The following is an 18,940-nucleotide window of genomic DNA, read 5'->3' on the forward strand; positions in this document are numbered from 1 at the left end:
CAGCATTCAGAGTGACTTTAAAAAGTCTTCCTTGTTTCAGGCGTGAAAAAACACTGGGAGATGAGAAGAGAGAACGTGAGAAACGTTTAATCTCTAACATCTGCTTTGAATTGATCAATGGAATTTCAGCAGGTTTGTTAAAAGGTCAATTGAAGTGAACAAAGGCACTTCACAGGACGGAACAGCCTGCTTCAGTGCATGCACACTCTCTTTTTCTTTCTCACATAGGCTACACACAAAGAACGCAATTGAATTTCTGCATATGGCTTTGAGCCTACAGTAGCTCCCCCTAATTTCCTGTTTTGGCAAGAAAAAAAAGTTTCTCTCACACCTTCTCTTCTACCTCCAGTTGTTTTGAGGCCACTGTCTTAGCTTGCTGACAATAATGAGTCAATTATACACGTATCCAACACAAACACCAAATGACTGTGTGTGTGTTTAACCTGGTTCAGCACAGTTTAAATTACTCACAGATAAACTAAAAAGTTGTTGTTGTTGCTTTATGCAAGTGCTTTACAGTTTGGACTTGACTTTTGACAAACTATGGAGTTCTGGGGAATTCAAATATTTGTCAAGCAACATATAAAATAGTCTAGTTATTAAAACGTGCCCAGGTTGAATCCAAAAAGGTGGACATACCATGTTTCCTCTAATTGCAGGTGGGTTTTGCGACATTAACAGACCCCAATCATGTGAGTTTCAAGTGTGAACCACTCACAGATATATCTAATACAGACCTAAAGCCTCCACCAGTCAATCACAACTGGAGGTAGAAGAGGCCGAAGTGTCTTTGAGAAAACTCAAACGCGTCCATTTGTGTTTGTTTTAGCTTCATTTTCCAACAGCTGCACCCTTTAAATTCCGAATCAGTACACATTAAGAGCGATTTGAAGACCTGTGTCCTTTACATGTTCCTAAAATGATTTTTTAAAATGTCACTTTAAAGGCTACTGACCCAAAAAAGGACATTCTCTGCCTCCCTTTCAGCACCACAAGCACCATTTGAGGCCATTGAACTCAAAATGCTGTGCCGTATTGTTGCTAAAGTTAATGTTAACCTTCCACGTCCCTGTATCATAGCAACATCAGGGATGGCTCCAGCACTCAGCTCCCCTCACCGGCCCACTACCACCAGACACACACACAATCACACACTGAAGCTGAAGGCGCTGCCAAAGCACTAATTACCAGAGCTTCTAGTGCGAAAGAGGCTGCCCGTTTGAACCTAGTTTTTAGAACTTTTTCTAGATAATCACATCAAATACAAAAACTAGTAAATCCAAACTGATCAAATCTCAGTGACGCCATTTCAGAGCACAGCTCACTGGTCGGTCACAGATCTACAGCAGGCCGGGAAGAAGCATGAATAATGTGTTCTGTAAGTAACCTGTGCTCAAGCTCAGCTTAAATCACATCTGTCAACGCGGGGGAAGAGAGAAAGGGTAGGACGCCACACAGGATAAGAGGGATTCAACAAAGTTTAAGTTGGCTGAATCCACATCCTGATGAGAAGAGGGAGGGAGGAGAAAGAAAAGGGAAGGGAAAAGAAAGAGAAGATGAGCAACAATATTTCTCATGTCTCACTCCCCTCTTTAACCTAATTCCTGTGGTCTGGCCGAGCATATATTTTCCTTTGTGTATGTGTGGTGTGTGTGTGTGTGTGTGTGTATGTGTGTGGTGTGTGTGTGTGTGTGTAGGTTAGATCATGGTCTTTTCTGGGCCAGTTCAACATGAAAGGGGAATATTTTCTTCTGCACATATCGTGTGACAGAAACAGAACAGGGTTACACACAGAGGCAGACACACATGTGGTACACATGTTCAAAGTTATTGTGCCTCTGTAGTATATTAGCATTTCCGTAAAACTGTTTTAAGAAAAGCACATGCATGTACATGCATAGTTAGCTCAGGATATTTGCATCTGTTCACTTAACCAGTGAATTAAAGGGGCTCAACAGCACTCTGTTCCATCATGCCTCATTTGCCTTTGTTTAACTAGCCACTGCTTTTTGTCTCCATGTCTGCAAGTGCAAACAGTCTGAGGTTGGATTATGCAGACACATTAAATAATAACAGTTTATTTTTTTTCATAAACAAATTGCAGTATATAACATTACATTGTAATATAGGTAATTGTCTTGGAAATTAGTTGTGCAACTGCTGATCAAGCAGTAGTTTTGGATCGTCTGTTTTGGCTACTTGGAAAAAATGTAGGTACTTCATCACAACAATAGAATTTCTCACTAATCTAATATTGCCAAGAAGTAATCATGATACAAACAGAAATATTTAGAGAAGTTCAAACTCTGAAATAAGAAAAGTACGGGAGCTTAGGTCTCGCACTGAATTCATTTTAAAACGGGGGCCCATGGGAAATACAGAAGGTGGAGGTGGAATGCAAGTCAACAGGTGTTTTTTGCAACAAACAGATGAAAATGAAGCTCATCTATGTCAATAAGACATCATATTTCTTCAGAGAATGGTTTAATTTTCTTTTTCTCTCTCTTCCACCCAATAAAAGTCAATATCGCCCCCTGCTGATGCCATTTAGGTGAGACACTGTGTAGAGCAGAGCAGGAACAACCAAAGCTAACAGGGTTTTTACTTAAATGCGGGGGAGAACATGTATCAGTGAACCAGTGATTCATTGAATAGTCATTCAAGATGCTTCTGTCTAATTATTTGTAACAAACAAGTAGAGGAAATGTTTTATAATACAGCCAGGCAGTATTTGTGCTTGATACAGCATCTGTTTTTATTTTTTAGTTGTGAGTTTCCTTGAAAAGTCAGTTATTAAAGTGGTAACTCTCAGATCTCTTTCAAAGATGAAAAAGAGTCATGTGCTGCTACCCTTGTAAACTGTAATTTGCACAGTTAAGTGTTAGATGAGTAGCACAGGCACCATCTCAAAAATAAAGAGGAACAATGGTCTCCAACAACACATCATTAAACATATGTTTAATTACAGCTTCAGACCGGTAGAGTTTTGCTTTCATTTTGTCTACACTTTAAGACGAATTCAGCAAACAAAACCAAGTCTGACTTATCACATGGCACAGTCTGATTGTGCTGATGTGGTAAACTGCACGGACTTGCACTTGATGAAGATAAAAAAGAAGTACTTTGTGTGTATTTGAAATCGGAGCTACGTCTAATGTGACTCCTGGCCTCCCGAGGTGTTTCATGTACAGGAGCTGTGTTGATCCTGAACTCATCATCTGATTTTCCTTCTCCAACACACTCTGCTCCCAGGGTATATCACGAGGAACAACGCACAGACACACACACAGCCACACACTCACACAGTGAGAATACACACTCATAAGAAGAAGAAATGTGTGTGTGTGCAGGTTTTTATCTTCGGCCATCTGATTGTGTCCTAATTCACTTTTTTTTTGGAACATGAATGAGTTTTTTATGCCTGTGTGTGTGTGTGTGAGAGTGTGTGTGTGTGTGTGTGTGTGGGAGAGAGAGAGAGTGTGTATGTGTTGGGTCAGAGGGCTGGCAGGCTTCTCTCTTTTCTCACTACTGTGTTCAGTGAAATAATGTCCTGTGCTGCTTTCCACCACAGTGTCAAAACCCCCTCACTCAAAACTTCATACGTTCATACAACACACACAGAGATACATACACCTTCTGTTAGACCACATCCATCCATCACTCTGGAGGACAAGCATTAACAGATGAGACATTTTCTTACATGATTCTAATAATACTCCTTATCGGCCAGTTTCTGCATTTGAACTGATCTACGGGACTGAAGAAAAGAAACATGTTTCCCCTCAACCAAACGGAGCCACAAAAAGCCTGGTGATTGGCCTTCACAGGTCACATGACCTGTCATTTCTGAGATAGGCCTCACAACTTAACTTTCACTGCATTGAATTCATTTTAATTTGGATAAATATGCACTGGATGACTGGCATGTATCTATAGTCACTCAAGAAACAGAGACACCAAACAGGGGCTTTGGTTCAGATGTTTGTACGTGTGAAGCACCACAATCAGTGATCAGTATTAAGGTTTAAAATATAGTATTAACTGAACTAACAGAATCCCCTCCAGCAGTTTTGGGCTAAAACTGTTCAGATTGTGTAACATAGTCTAGATGTTGTATGTGACAGAAGCCAGGGAGTCGTCAGTGTAATGAATCCAACACACATGCTTACAACACACACACACACACACACACACACAAATAAAGCCGCAAACACACACAGCTCGTTTACTCACTGGATCAGCGGCAGAATCCCCACTCAAAGTTTGCTGCTCCATGAAGGAAGAGACAAGTAATCCTCAGCACTGCATGTGAGAGGTCCCCTCACTGCACATTGTCATCAGCTGTTGAATATGCCTGCGCGCATAGGGAGACCCAAGTGGAAAATCTTGATGGCTTTCAAATGTCCAAGCCGCAACAGACCGTCGCTGTCGCTGGATTCCCCTTCCCTCTCGTTCTCCCTCTCTCTCTGTCATCCCCCCTCCTCCTCTTCCTCCTCTTTCCTCTCTCCCCTGCCCTGCCTCTCTGCTGCTCTCCCCCTCCTCCGTCTCTGCTTTTGCACCCACCCTCGTATAATTTCTATTCCACCCACACTGCTGTGGGTTGAGAGACGCGCGCATACACAAACTCAAGACAAATGCGTAGGCACGGCTGCAGAGGGAGACCCCTTACCATTAAGCAACGCACCCACACATAAAATCAGGAGTTGAATGTGTTAACCTGAGTGCTCTTCTGTCATCTGATTAGTATGCCCCACGCATGTCTGGAGTAAGCTGACATTCATCATGCGGGAACAAAATAAGCAAAACAGGGAGAAACAGACTATTCAGCAACTCTCCAGGAGGACACGAGACAAGATCATCCAGCTGACTGCTATCTGTATTGATCAGGCTGTGTACAACAAGAGTTAAGTACGAAGATGCATTCCTTAACATGCCTTGACACACAGTGAACATACTCACCCGAATACCCTCTTCCACACACACCCCTCCCACCCGTCCTCTGCTTGGCCCAGGGGTGAGGACCGCAAATGAAGCACCACCTCACTCACACTGAACCCTGATAAATAACCTACAGACAGGAGGCACAATCTTTTCCACAATATGGCCCCAAAACACTTTGGGAAACTTTTATGGAAGTTCTTTATTTTCACTTTTCAACATTGGTGTTGGCCGTGTGCAAAAACTCCATCTACAAATAATGTATACTCCACCAAACGTACACACAGAGATGAGTTTATTCCTCATGGTTAGCGCTGCTCAGCCAATAAAAGTAGTTGTGTAATGTCTGTGGTCATAATGGAAGCTTTCTGAAAACAAAAATAACCCTGATCATGTCAACAGAGTTGAGAGTTGTTTCAACACAGGACTCCAGGAGCATGGAGCTGAGTAAGTTGGAGACGAAAGTCTCATGAAAAATGCAACTGAGCTGCATGATCTAGGATGCAGTGTTTCTGAAGTGTGAAGCTGTGTTTGTCAATGTATCTGGACATCAACAGCAATATTACCAATAACACATTTTAATTTGAAATAATTAATTGCTGTGGACTAGTGATTAGAGAAACAGCTGGGGTTCATGTACTGTGTGGCGCCCATTATTTTACCATGTCGTTTTTGGACTAAGGTTTTTAATATTGGTTAAGGTTCAGGCACTGAGACTACTTGCTTAAGCAAAAAAAAGATTATGACTTTAGGTCAAAATAGATGTTAGGGGGACAATTTTCTGTTGCCTATCTAATATTGACATGGCTCAGTTACGAAACCCTGTGCGGAGTGGCACCAACGGCATATATCTCTGCAAAAGCATCAGCCATGAAAATACGGCAGTATTTAATTCAGAGCAGGCTGGCAAAGACTTTCATTTACAACCACTACCAACGAGTATTTTGCCAAGACAGACGTGACCAAATTTTAACTACTGTTATGAATGTATTTTTATACATTAATAATATAAATACTAACTGGAATAAATCACTTGGAGTATTTCTGAGAGACTGATTGATCCTGAACTTGTGCTACAGAGCAGTGCACATCTTAAAAGCTGAAAATATTCCACCAAAGTTAAAATATTGCTTTAAGGTAACTTGACCTTAGCCCAGGGAAAAGTGTCAGGCGCATGTCTTTGAGCTTAGGCCATGATGTGAGTTCAGTTAAGAGTTCCCACCATCCCCGACAGAAAGACAGACTGCATTTGTCTCTGAGAGGCTACATCAGGCCTTTAAATCAATTAGCTTTTGGAAAAGTCACACAGACGGAAAGCAAAAACAGGCAGGCACACAAACAAAGGGCAACATTCATATATATATATGTGTGTGTGTGTGTGTGTGTATATAGATAGATAGATAGATAGATAGATAGATAGATATCGAATAAAAATAAAGCGTCCATAACAATAAGACCTAAACTCTCCAGTCAAAGCAAGAGTAACACAGCTTTTTACAAACACTTGTTTCTGTCATGGTCTTTCTTAAGTCTGATGGCCACAGCACTGGCTTTCCTCAATGTCGTCTTTTGTGTGGGCTTTGTTTCTCTGCTACGTGGCTGCTAGATGGAGCTCTTATTAGGGATGCACCACACCTGAGGAGCCTGGCCTATGTCTCACACACATGCATTCACTCATAAATTTATCCCCCTCATGCAGACCCGACAGACAGGCCAGTATAGTAACTGTGACAACTTAGGTTAAAGTTAAATGTTTTTAACTTCAACTTTCAGCTGTTAACTATGCAGGTGAGACCACTGGGGGGTCGATTAATAGATTAATAATAATTTTAAGTATAAAATACAGCAGTTATCATACACTGATCCCTACCATCCGCTCCATTTAACGGTTTAAAATAAAGGAAAAAGAAGACTAAACTGATTACAAGTCAGTATTCTATATTATGTTAATAAATTGTGTATTCTTATCTGTGTCAGGGCATCGCTGTACAATCTACCTCCCAACCTGGTCTGATAGTAGAGAGTATAAAACTGTTACCACATTTGAAAGCACCAAACACCTTACACCCCCAAGGCCAATTACTTGACCGAATTTATGTAGCTACTCCAAAACAGAGTACACTGCCTCTGTATCTTGTAGATCTTGTTGGAAGTGGCTCTAAGATCACTTGAGCTCCACTGGAGAGAAATTTCATCTTCCTCCACAGATGGTTACACTGCAGCTCATGGGGAAAACAGCCGCAATCAGCCTCGCAATCAGCCTAGCTGTGTGAATTGTTTGTTAATTATATTTGTGCATTTGCCCACGGAGTGATTCGCCACTTTTGTAGATAGCTTACACACTTGGGACCTGAGCTCAGACCTCAACCTTAAAGGACTTCTTGATGATGGTTTATATGCGCATCAGTGGTGTGTGTCCATGAAATGGTTAATGTGGTTAGCTGTATGGGAAGATGTTTTTTTTTTCTTGTTTTGTCTAGGATGTCTCTAGAAATAGCCCTCCGTGGTTTCAACATTAGTACTTCCAAACAAAGCTTTTAGTGTGTTATTTAAGCATGTGCTGCACGTACAGCACAACGAAGCGATATGGCAAAGAGGTTCATCGCACAACTGAAGCCGACCAAGGATCCAGACACACAGCTGGAGGAAAACAGATGTGTCCAGCCTGTGGCTTCCTTCCTCTTCCTGCTGTCATAAGACATTGCCTTATCTGATAATGCAGAGTTTGTGTCTGTGTCAGTATGTGTGTTTGTGTAACGGCCAAGCTTTACAGTCAGATCCAGGGCTAGATAAGCAGCAGCAGCAACTCCAGCATGGAGGCCGAAAGCTGCTGGAGAAGCTGAAACAGCACAGATAACAAGACGGCTGAGAGCCGTGTGTGTATGTGTGTGTGTCACAGATTCAGGATTGCATCTTATTTGTAACACCATGTATGCACGTATCCGTCCTGCGTGTGTGTGCATGTCAATATACAGTATGCCCTTTTGAGTTGAGGCCTCACTAATGAGGCGAATGCCAGCTTGTTGCTCATCAGAGCTCATTAGAAGTGCAGGCTAACACTCCATTACCCCCACCACCACACCACCGCACACACACAAATCTCTTTCTCCTGCCCCCACTCACAACACAAAGCCCTCTCTGTTTGTGGACATTACTGCATGTGCAGAAAGAGAGAAAGGCCTAACGACCGGAAGAAAAAAAGGTAGAATAGAGGCAGTAGGAGGGCTGAAGAAGAAAAAAGGAGGCGAGAGAGACCCTGTCATGGGATGCTCTGGCAATAGGATTATCTACCCCTGTCACACTCATACAATGGTGGCCAATTCAAGTGTGCAGAAATTCCCCAGTGCTGATGAATCTTTTTTTTTTTTTTTTGTAAATATTTGTGTGAGGATTAAATGAAAATGAATATAATACTAGGAAATGTGCTGAATAACATTATGAAGAATTATAGATTAAATTGAAGCTGGAAAATAATTAAATATGTGGACAGGAAATCTAATTTGATGCAAGCAAGAGCAAAAACAAATAGATTTTTATTTTGAGGCACGTAATACATTCACAAGATTATCTTTTTTTTAACATTACTTATAAACAGTTTTAGGAGATTAAGATGCAGTTTCTCCGGTTTGAATGCACCCTGGGACCTCTGTGGCATGTACTGTGACTCCCAGACTATTACCCTCTCTCCACATGCTTCCTGTTGCTCTCTTCTGTTCTGTCCAATGAAGGAAAAATGCCAAAAAGGTATATAAGAAAAAACTGTCAGTGCTGAAGCAGCACTGTGGGATCTGCTTATCTGCTCCCAGAGTGCCCCAGTCACCACTAAACGGCGGAAATATTTAGCTTTCCTCTGATCTCTATCTGAGAACCAAATCTACTGTTATGAAATATTCTCAAGAAAGAGGGACACACACGCAAACTATGATGAGAAGAACAAAAATTGAATGTATTGATCATGAGCTTCATGTCCCCAATTATAATATTAAAATAACAGCAACAAGAATAGATGCTTATTGTTGTCAGGCTCTCAAAAGGCTGGACACGAGGTCTTTTCTTGAAGCTAAAAGTAGAACAAAAGGATATTTCCTGTAAGACTGGAGCCACACTGCACCCAGAAAGTATGTACTGCATGTATTCACCTATCAAACGGCTGTCAATAATTCCCTAGTATCTAAGTTGTGTACAGTGATCTTACTTCAAATCCATAACTTTAAAATACAAGGCTTGTTCTTTAAGATGGATGCCTGTGTGTTGCCAGGGTGATGTGAGAGGAAGGCTGGATGTGCCATATGAGGATGTATGGTGTGGATGAGCTGCTATTATTATCGATAGTGCTGCCTGTGTGGCTCAAATGTGACAACAACACAGTGGCACAGCGTGAGCAGCGCAGTAACAGCTCGGCAATTGAGTTAACCTGTGTGTGTGTGTGCTTGCGCATATGCTCCTACCTCCAGGTCATCCAGGGAGCGGGCCAGGCTGAGACGTTTGGAGCGTCCGAAGGAGCGCCTGGCTGAGGAGCGCTGGGCGAGCGGAGGGAACCCCATGGTCAGACCACGGAACCGACCACCCTGAGGCGAGACAAGACAAACAGGTTCAGTTAACAGGTATGGATGTAGATCCTAGATCTGAATGTACAGATGTTTTAAACTCTGCACTGTAAAACATTACAGATCCATTAAGTTATGTTAATGTTTTTCTTCTCTATGATTCCAATAGTCATGACAAGTTTTTGATATTTAAGTTTCAAAAAATAACAACAAATTAATCCATTGACTGGAGTTCATGTGAGTTTTGTTAGTGTGGTCAATGCTCATTCAACTAATGTGTTTTAGTTTTGAGCTGAAAAAAGCAATGGAGACGGAGGAGGGGTGATATATGAAATGTAGAGGCTGCTGCCATTTTTGCATTTTTTAATTAGACAGAACTATTACTATTAAATCTCGATACCTTTAAAGCAAGGATTTACAAAAGAGGATTAAATCACAGTATTACAACATCAGATGGGTGGATTTTAGAACCTGTTTCCCTACCGGGAATGCTTTTCAAAGAGGCTATTTTTGGTGGATCAAATATTAATGTCCTCTTCTCTAAATGACATTAAGAGAGGGCAGTTTCAAATGTCAATACCAACCTTTGTTTCATCTTGTCAATATCTTTTAAAATAAATGTCAAATTTTTGAACAAATTAATCTGTCTGAAGTTCAGGTGGACTTTAAAACCTTGCCATTAGTTGTCAAGATGAGAAATCTAAGTAGAAACACAAACAATAGTGCTCTCAATTAAAATGTCAACTGATATGAATACAGTGTAGTTGTTTAGTTGAAATTGTGAGGAACTGTGAGTTCATTTGACATTATTAGATGGGTTTTCTTCAGTGGATAATGTAACTTAATAAGCTGGTTTAATTTATAGTATCAAGCTGAAACAAGAAATGACTCAACTGATAATACAAAGCTGGACAGGGTGGAAGGCCTAGATTTTCTTGGTCCGGGAAAGGACTTACACTTTCTTTCCCTACGTACTTTTGGACATCTCAAAACAATACTGTGAAAATTTGACATACCACATATGAATTTATTAATTAAACGTTCCCCGATTGGCCACAACATTAAAACCACTGACAGGCGAAGGAACTTACATTGATCATGTTGTTACAATGCAGTGTTCGACTAGGAAACCTTTTCTCCTGGCATTCATGTGGATGTTACTTACATTCCCTCACCCCATAGCAATGACACTCCCCAATGGCAGTAGCCATCCCCAGCAGGACAATGGGGCATGCCACGCTACAAAAACAGCTGAGGAGCATCACAAATACGTGATAAACAGCTCAAGGTGTTGACCTTGCCTCCAAATTCACTAGATCCCAAACTCACTGAGCAATTGTGGGATACACTGGAAGAAGAGGCCTCAGAGGGCCAAGCCACCCACTAACAATATTCTGTTGCCAGACACCACAGGACACCCTCAGAAGGCCCATGTCCATTCTCTGATGATTCACAACTGTTTTGGAGGCACAAGGAAGACCTACACAATATTAGGAAGGTGGTCATAATGTTATAGCTGATATAACATTATAGCTGTATACTGTTAATAGCGTGAATCTCAACATTGCAGCCACTGGTCAGTAATAGTAAAAAAAGGACTTTAAACTATAGACAGTAAATATGCAAACAAAACATTTTATAACTTTTATAAAACCCCAATAAGTTGATTCAATATTGGTACTCTAATGGTATATGATGTAACATTTTACTGCTGGTGTATGGAAACTTTACAGCGTTTACACAGCTGTTTAACAACTATGACAGCTGGTTGCCAAGCACTTGATTTCACCTCTTAATAACGATGTAATGCATTAATGGCATTCATTCATTCATTTTCTGTAATTGCTTGTCCTCTGGAGGGTCGCTGGGGGGCTGGAGCCTATCCCAGCTGTCACTGGGTGAGAGGCGGGCTACACCCTGGACAGGTCGCATTAATGACATTAACTGGCCAATTCATCCATACAAACCACAAATGACAAAACTACTGTTTTTTTTTAAGAAAAGACACAACATAACATGTAGACGGTCAAACATGGAAGCTTTGAGATTTGAGCAGGTTTGCCTTGAGATTTCCTCTGGTACACATGCACCTCTGTTTCTGGAGGGTTTCTTTTTTTTTCACCCAAATGTTAAATTCCACATGTTAGACGCAAACATGTACAGTCCTGTGATTCTGCCTGCAGAACCAGGTCACCCTTTAGTCGAACCCTCAACTACAGCGTAGGTACAGAGAGAACATGGACACGCAAACGAAACATGTTAACAGCACGTTACAACCTGTATGGCAACTTCTGCAATTCATTAGTGTGTATATAAAGCGTATTTCAATCTAATACTTGAAATTTGCAAGTTTTTTTTTTTTAACATGTGTAGGACTACTGTAGTGGAAAGCCACTAACTGGAATAAAGTTTAAACAGCACAGCCATTATAAGATGCCATAAACTGCTGCCTAAAATAAACACATGAGAAAATCACAGGGTCATCAAGATTTATTAGTGGAGGCCATCTGACAATGATGTAAGCGCACTCATAAGTGCTGTAAACCCGAAAAAGGGAGAAGAGGATTAGTGTCGCCTTTACAAGTCGACAATTAGCCATTTAACAATTGTTGTCCTTTCATCTTTGGAGAACAACAGAAATATTCCGTCTCTCCTCTCACAAATGCCATCTGGCTCAATCTCCTTGTACTGTAGGAGAAAGCCTTGATCAACAGACTGGTGGACTAATGAGTAATTAATCGATGCTGACAAGCCTACACGAGTTGGATCCGACTGGCTGGTTAGGTGCAGGTCCCCTCTGCATTTCATCAGGCAATGACCAGCGGTGTTGCCTGGATACCAAGTCAGCCGGCATCTGTATCTGTGTATGTGTGTGTGTGGGTGTGTGTGTGTGTCAGATAACACAGATTTGAACGCTCAATTACTTGCGTGGACTCAAACATTCACACACGACCTCTGTCTAACCCAGTAAGTCTGAAACTACTCGCATTTGATATGACAAGGAGGGTTTTTCTGAGAGAATCTGAGGTTTTGATTGAAGATGCTAGATCTGACTCAGTGGTGCTGGGGGTTGTATTTGGGTGTCACTGCACCAGGGGATTTCTTCAGAGAAAGATCTGAAAGACCACGTTTTAGTGAAAAGCTCACAACTCGTATCTGTGCAGCAGATCTTATATGCACACACTGTCAATGTTACAGAGAAAAAAAGCATTGTTTACGACAAGGTCCATTAGGTACACTACTGAAAACTAATGCATTCTACGGTAACAGTCCTGCACTGAATCTTATCTTCAAGACTGCTGTTTAGTTGATGTTGAAACAGTGTCAGAAACATGGTGATTCAACTGGATCATCATTTTGGAGGATGTAGTTTGTGGTGCCGTTACACTGGTTAGAATTACACACTAAAGTGTTTCTGTTATTCAATAGTACTACAAAATGAAAACACAGTTGAATCAAGAGTTATTTGAAACAAATGCTGAATAACATAACCTTCAGGAAGCTAAGATTTAGTGCAGGACTGTTATGTTAGAATGCATTTGAGTTGCTGTACCTAATGAACTGGCGAGTGCATATATAATAAATAATACTATAAACCAGGGGGCCAACAGATAAAAACAGAAAACATATTTGATGATGTCTTGTTGACGATGTATGATAAAAGGCAAATAGACTACGCTTGCTTATATCACCCTTTAATGGACACAGACCTGTACGATTAGTCTCTCATTCAACCAAATACACTCACTGAGGTTCAGAGGGAGTTGCCACTGTGTTGACCATTAACACTCTGAGAGCCAGCGCTCAAACTGCCAACCAGTGAGCAACCCATTGTAGTACCTCTCAAGCAAGCTGCTCAATTATGAAGATCGCTGTGTCACGTTTATCAAGAGTCCACTCTGTATATCTGTATATTTAACACAAACTGAGGCCTCGTTGTATTTCTGCGATCAGAGTAAACCTCAATCATAGATGGCATTTTTCAAAACAGCTAACGTTTCTCATTAGAGAGAAGGGTTACAAAGATTTAAGTAGTGAAACAGCACCACCATGTGTCCAATGATGACAGGCAATCAACAGTAATACCTTGTTGCATGTTACTGGCGACAAGGCAGGAAAATATCTTCATAAATCTTAAACGCTCTGAAGGAGAAAGTAGTGCACTTCTCTTGACTGCAAATTAGTATGGCTTCATCATGACAGCCACAGCCTCCATGGCTCTGTGTCTCCTGTCTGAGGGCATTGTTTGGAGAGGTTATCATCCACCTTCCTGTCACTGTCAGTCTCTGCCTTGCCCCTGACCTTGTAAACACTTCCTCTGATTGTCCCCTGGGGTCTCTGGGACCCTATCCACCAAGAGCTTAACTAGGAGAAGCAGCGGCCTCCTTTTGTATCAAGGAAACTATCCTATCCTCTATCCTTTCTAATATGTAAATGTCTGCAAGGAAATATAACTGTTACCTTGTAAACATTTCTGTATGAGCACCTCAACAGATGGGACTACAGACTGGTGGATGCAGATGGAATCCAGTCAGGCTCATAAAATAATGCAAGCAGTTTATTTATAAAACTAAACAAATAACAGTATACTGTACAATTACTTACACAAAACTTGGTCTGCTGTTACACTGAGTCTCATCCATTTAGGAAACAGGTGGTTTTCAGGTGAAGGCAGATGTCTGGCTAATGCATTATGCATGAACTGATACTGGAGCAGTGAGGATAAATAACTTATCAATCCACCTGTACTAAGTCAGAGAGTCATCTGGGAACATCATCTTATGAAGTGTAGTACAGCCATGAAAACTTTTAAAATGAGTGAAAACTTTTATATGAAAACCAATTTCAACCAAGGCCTGAATGAGCTAAACACTAGGCCTTGAGAAGAAGAAGGTGAGAATGCGATGGAGGGCAGTGGGATGAGGGCAGATGGATTTATGGCCTCAATAAACCGTAGTCTTGGACATACTCTAGTCAGAGTAAATTTCCACCACAGGAAAGTGTGATGGGGGATGCTACCTGCTGCCTGGGCTTCTCATCTCATGGTTAGTTTTAACACAACTCTTCCACAGCCCACAAACTGGCACAGTGTAGCACGTCAGTGAATGCACTGTGCCAGTGTGATTATTAGAAAGGTTGGTTAAAATATGGGTTAACAGCATAAAAACTGATCCAAGCAGAGTTTTACTAATTCAAATGCTTTAATAATTTCATTAAAAACATACCTTTTTCTCTCCTTCTTTGGCGTTCCCTCCTCGTTTCTTCTCTCTTTCACTTCTCTCTGCTCCAGCCCGTTCTCTGTCACCTCCACCAAATAACTTCTTAGCCCACTCATCTTTCTGAACAGCCAGCCGATGGGTGTGGGGATGTGAGGGAGGAGGAGGAGGAGGTTGGCTCCCTCCAGGTGGTGGCAGGTGATCCCCGGGGGCCAGTGGGGCCCGGTAGCGGTCGGCTGGGATCTTATTCATGGGTGGGGGCAGGGTGCTGCAGTTGGCTGAGGACCATCCGTCGGTGGATTCGGCGTAGGACTCCTGATCGCTGCTCAGGCCCTGGATGTGGCTGTGGTGGTGGTGCTGCTGACGCCAGTCTCTCAGCACATGGACTGGTAGCCACCGCTGTGGTTCCACCCCTACTGCGCCTCTCCATTCTCCTCCCCCAACAGCTCCTCCCCGCTTCCCTGACGAGTAGTGGTGTGGGTGGACCCCTCTTGAATGCCTGCCAGGGACATCAGGGTGAGATAAGGGGAGAGGGTGAGGGAGGTCAGCCAGGTGTGGGTCATGACGGTAGTGGCCATTTCTCAAAGCTGGAGGAGGAGGAGGAGGTGGAGGAGGAGGGGAGGCTGCAGCTCCTAGTGTAGGGCTCCAGGCCTGCTGGGACGAAGGAGGGCTGTCCCAGTGTCGTGGACCAGAGATGTGGTTGTGATTAGGAGGACCTCCGAGATCAACTAAAAGAACTCTGTTGCTCTTCTCTTCTGGTAAAAAGTTGCCAATCCCACTGTCACTGTTGCTGCTGGTGCTGTGGTTCTGTTGGGCGTCGTTGTCAGGATCATGGAAAGCACGGGCCCGTACCCCCTCGATGTTGTCTCCCATGTCCCGGTAGAGGACAGAAACAAACTGGAGGAGAGGCTGTGAACTGGGGGGGAATTCCAGGCAGCCTCCTGTGTCTGGGTCAGGGGTACACTCAAAGCCAAACCTCCTGGCCACTCCCATATGGACCTGAAGAAACAATCGGAGTGACACTAGCGGTTAAATCTGACCCCTTTTTTTCACTCCATCTGCTCTGTGACTAAAAAACAGCATTGGTTACAATTTCTTTGTGGCTCTGCCTCCCTAAGCTTCCTCTCATCTCATACGTGGATAGCTTGGTCACTGTATGTGTTCAGTTACAATGTCAGAAAACAAAATATCCACTACTTGCTGCTCATCACATTGCTATCAGCATATGTATCCATACAACCAAAATAATCCATCAACTCTTGTTTTGTCCCATTGCTACCGCTCTGTTTTTACCTGGTGGTGACAGAGATCTGGGTCAACTATGAACACGTGACAGGATGTCCTCAAACTGCCCTCTTCGTCTTGCCCGTTGCGGAAATGATGATCGTCCTGGTCATCTGTGGCTTGCATCGTGACCAGTCCGAAGAATCGGCGGTCATCAGGACAACAAGCACTGAAAGCTAGTTTTTCTGCAGGGTAGGTGGCCAGGACCTGACCTCTGTCGCTGCACAGACGCACACTGTCATGCATGACCTGGCAGGATATAATTAATGCATGTTAAAATTTGATACCAGGGAAAGTAATGATAAAATCACAGAAAGGCGAAGCAATATTAATCCACATAGGTTTCTGTGTTATATGATGTTTATAGTGTATAATTCTTTTAGCGTATTCTTTGACTTATCTGAGGCCTAACATAATAAAGCTTACAAGGTATTTGCAGTTAAGATAGCTACTGTTGTCCTTTGCAAAATAAAACACATGCTTAAGTGATTATATGCAGATGTACAAAACATTCATTCACACCTTCATGAGGACCAGTGAATGTATCTTTTGCTCAGCCCTGAGCCGCCTCATGCTCCCTCGGATGGCTTGCAGACTGTCACTCTCTAGGTTGGTCCCTGCGGAGGCAAGCTCTATGGAGCCCAGATAGCCAACGATCATTCCCACATTGAGGATACCCTCGCTGGGCTCGAGGCCCAAGTCGCCGCCATCCCCCACGTCCACATCTTGCTCTTCAAGGTGGAGATGGCGGAAGTCTGACTCCAGAAAGACTGAATCGTCATTTAAAACTTGGGCCATCTCCTCCTCAGAGAGAAGATTGGGGTTGCTCTGGGAACGAGAGGTGCTCCGATATGAAGGGAACTCTGGATCTGAGAGCGGGCGTGGCTTTGATGATGAGGTAACCCCGGGCCTCTCCTTGTCCGAGCTGCTGGAGGAGTGGCTGGAGTTCTCAAAGATCATGTTAAAAATTCCCCCAGACTGCAGCTCTGCCACCACCTTCTCTGCCCTGTTGATGCCCAGCTGTTTGGAATCCAGTTTAGGTTTGTACCAACCTCCACGAGCTCCGCCGCCTGACCTGCTGTTATTGTTGTTGTTAACACTGTTGTCATAGAAACCATCCAACTCATCATCACTAGAGCATGAGTCCAGGTAAGACGCTGCCATTGTGTTGCTGCTGTGATGGCGACTGCCAGCGGAGCGTTGGTGGTGGTGGGGCCGCCTGTGGCGCTCTCCCTCACCAATGACTAGTTTCAGGACACCTGAGCAGCGTCCGATTAGTTTGACCACATCTTCATGCGAAGCCTTGGAGACATTGATGTCGTTAACGGAGAGGATGTAATCACCTGAACGCAACCCCACATAGTCTGCAGGGCTCCCCTTCAGGATGCAGCTGAGGACACAAGGGCTTTGGCCTGACAGTGTGAAACCATAACCCGTTCTCCCTCTTGCCACCTCCACAGCCCGGATACGACACTGCTGGGAGGACGAGGAGGAGGGTTGGGAAGGATGGTGGAAGTTTAGCCCACTTCCACCACATGGGCGCCTCTTGGATGATGAATCCATTTGCCTGGACATTGTGCCAGGATACTTTCTCTTGTCCATTGATTCAGTAAACTTCACTTTCTCATTATAAGTCCCCAGGCTCTGCTCAAGCATGAACACGGGGCATATCCAGTGTCGGTCCTCTTGTCTGCTGTCACGCTGCTACGAAAAAGCGAGGAGCGGTTCAAAATGCAGCAGATGGGTGAGAGCCTGGCCTCAATTTTGGCACAACCGTGCTAGCCCTGCCATCCTGGTGTCACTCCAGAAAAGTTACCTGAGCCACAAAAGAAGAGAACCAGGACATATGTGAGAGGTTTTGCCACCTGAACTATATACTTCTGTTATCTCTACTTGAGATTCCATTAGTAATGTCTAGCATGCTTTCTCTGGCCTATGTAGCGGTATTGTTGGTAATAAGCAGGTTAAGGGGAGGAGCCAGATACAGACACACCTGTACAGAAGGGGATGCTGTGGCAGGAGTGCAGGTAAACGGACCTACAACACCTGCGCTGTGGGATATCTGTACAGCTTTTAACTTTGAAATTAACATTCTATTTTTACCAACAGCATAGCTTTAATTTATGTTAGACTTTGTGTTAATAGTCTACGACATCACTGAGCAACTGTTAGCTGAGATTAGCAGACGCGCTACCGTTAGCTTAGTTAGATGTGCATGCTAGCAAAGTTCGGTAGAATTAGTGGTCGCTAGTAAGTGAAAACGAAAACAACTTGTTTTTCACTTGACACTGAGAAACGCGTGCTTTTTTCTCAGTTCGTGTGAGTTACTTAAAACTTTTTTTTTCTTGCCGTGAATAGCTGTTCAAAAGTGCACCCACCCATGCTTAACCTTTAGTCCCGCCCCTCTATTTCCAGAACTTTGGAATGTCGGTCTGTAACCGTGGCAACGGCGGCGTACACACACTTTCACGCGCGGTCAGTGGCTGCTGGAGCTGTCAATCACGCAGAGAACGGTTACGCGGATAAATTGGCAAAACTTAGGTTGAGAAATCACAAATAAAAGTACCAACAGTAGCCCGTTCATATCCACAGGTGTCAAAACGCACCACAAGGGCCGCTAAAGTAATTAACACGGAGCAGTGTTTTAATGGGAGCGCAGTGCATTTAGGTGTCTTTATACTAGTGGTAAAAACCGACAGCAAGAAACGACAACAGCTGGCTAAAATATGAGTTGTAAAAAGAAGAGAAATAAGAAAAGGATGCAGGTCTTTGTCAGGAAAGGCGTTTGGACCTGCAGGAAGATTAAAAAGAAATGACTTACTGGTGGGTGTCCGGCGGTGGCGATCCTCCTCATGAGGTTTCCATAGTTTAGTAGCTAAGGTTTGATAGGTAAACTCAGGGGCGATGGGTAAACAAAAGAAAAGACTGCACCATCTGGCGAAGTAGCCTCAAGAG

General features: G+C 43.1%; 1 protein-coding gene across 2 annotated transcripts in view; it reads right to left on the reverse strand.

The window, feature by feature from the left end:
• rgs12b (regulator of G protein signaling 12b) overlaps positions 1–18,282 on the reverse strand; it is a 39,880-nt gene extending 21,598 nt beyond the window's left edge. For both annotated transcript variants that reach the window (XM_084563450.1, XM_084563451.1), the window contains exons 1-4: positions 16,508–18,282; positions 15,995–16,234; positions 14,711–15,700; positions 9,387–9,506 (exon numbers count right to left, since the gene is read on the reverse strand). In XM_084563450.1, coding sequence (XP_084419576.1) covers positions 9,387–9,506; positions 14,711–15,700; positions 15,995–16,234; positions 16,508–17,641 — 2,484 coding nt within the window. In that variant the 5' untranslated portion in view covers positions 17,642–18,282. The remainder of the gene's footprint in view (positions 1–9,386; positions 9,507–14,710; positions 15,701–15,994; positions 16,235–16,507) is intronic.
• Between the last annotated feature and the right edge of the window lie 658 nt (positions 18,283–18,940).

Source organism: Chelon labrosus (genome assembly GCF_963514085.1).
Source record: "Chelon labrosus genome assembly, chromosome: 2".
Lineage (NCBI taxonomy): Eukaryota > Metazoa > Chordata > Actinopteri > Mugiliformes > Mugilidae > Chelon > Chelon labrosus.